Source organism: Austrofundulus limnaeus, unplaced genomic scaffold (genome assembly GCF_001266775.1).
Source record: "Austrofundulus limnaeus strain Quisiro unplaced genomic scaffold, Austrofundulus_limnaeus-1.0 Scaffold568, whole genome shotgun sequence".
In the NCBI taxonomy this organism is placed as follows: Eukaryota; Metazoa; Chordata; class Actinopteri; order Cyprinodontiformes; family Rivulidae; genus Austrofundulus; species Austrofundulus limnaeus.
In genome coordinates, this window is record NW_013952970.1 from 285,123 (window position 1) to 286,352 (window position 1,230).

Below are 1,230 nucleotides of genomic sequence, written 5' to 3' on the forward strand. Positions count from 1 at the left end.
ACGTTTTTAGACCAAATATTACAGATTTGAACAAATACGCACAAATACATCAAAATTAGCACAGAAACAGTACTATATAACATTTTAGACACATTCTAGACAGTTTATCAGCTAAAAAAAGTTGATTTAGGGGTAAGTTACTCTTTAATTAGACTTTTATTCATTATATTTTGACAAAATGCAATTTTTGTTAACATTTTAGTCAAAACACTATATTTGCCTTTTTTTCTCCATGTGTAACTTTCACACTTAATCCTCGTGATGGGTCATAAATAAAGAAGATCAGCTGAAGTCAGGGTTCTGTAGCTTCTCTGGCTTTTCTCAGTATCTGAAGCAATCTGAGCACGTTTTGAGTCGTGTCACACAAAGATTGTGTTTTTGTCGTTTCATTCAGGCTGCAGTTGTAACTGGGCTGTGGCCACCTGTGCTCACCTTTCCTCTTGGAGTCTCGTCTGACGCTGCTGGGCCTGAGCGCTGGCTGCAGCTCTGACTCTGTTGACATCCTCAGGCTCCAAGTGGGCTAGAACCTGCTCCGCTTCGCTCGCCTGGGATCGGCCTTCACGGCGTCAGTGTGTGCGTGGGCGCCGAGTGCGTGCGTCGAGGCGCCGTGTGTGTGCGTGTGGGCAAACAGGCTCATGGGAGATGGATGTGTTTCAGCCCTGACACAACAGTCCACACACAACCACAAAGATCTGAGGGCAGAAACACAGAAACATGTTGGCTTTAGTCAGGTTCTTGTTGCAGGTTCTTACAGACTGCAGACACCTCACTGACTTCCTGTCACTAATCTGTCACTAATAATCACCTTCATCATGCTCTCCTCCTTCATTAAAAACAATTATTTAAATCGGTTTGAAAACACTAATAATGATACACCTGATGTCACAAGAATTTTATTCAATAAAAAATTAAACTTCTCTTAAAGGTACAGTGTGTAGGATTTGTTGTTTTCAGCGACATCTAGTGGTTGAATCATCCTCCCTGGTCCTCCCCCCACCCCCACTCTACGGTGTCTCTCAGGTGTCAAAAACCTTTGATAATTCCAACCGCGATGTCTACCAGCAGCTTCAGGGCTGTGATGTTTCAAGTGGTAAGATTATGAGCTTTAATAAGTAAAATTATCCCAGCTACAACGACAGACAACAAATATTACTTTTATAGGATTACAACCAGGGGTGGAAATTAAACCTTTCCCACCAGCCACAGTGGCTGGTAGAAAAGGTTTTGTAC

The 1,230-nt window shown here is 42.5% G+C and overlaps 1 protein-coding gene across 1 annotated transcript in view; it reads right to left on the reverse strand.

Annotated features, from left to right (window-relative positions):
- LOC106530862 (disabled homolog 1) overlaps positions 1–1,230 on the reverse strand; it is a gene marked incomplete at its 3' end in the record, with an annotated part of 37,390 nt that overhangs the window by 27,741 nt on the left and 8,419 nt on the right. Inside the window, 1 exon segment of the mRNA XM_014026572.1 lies at positions 433–692. Within this exon segment, the coding sequence (XP_013882026.1) occupies positions 433–502 (70 nt within the window).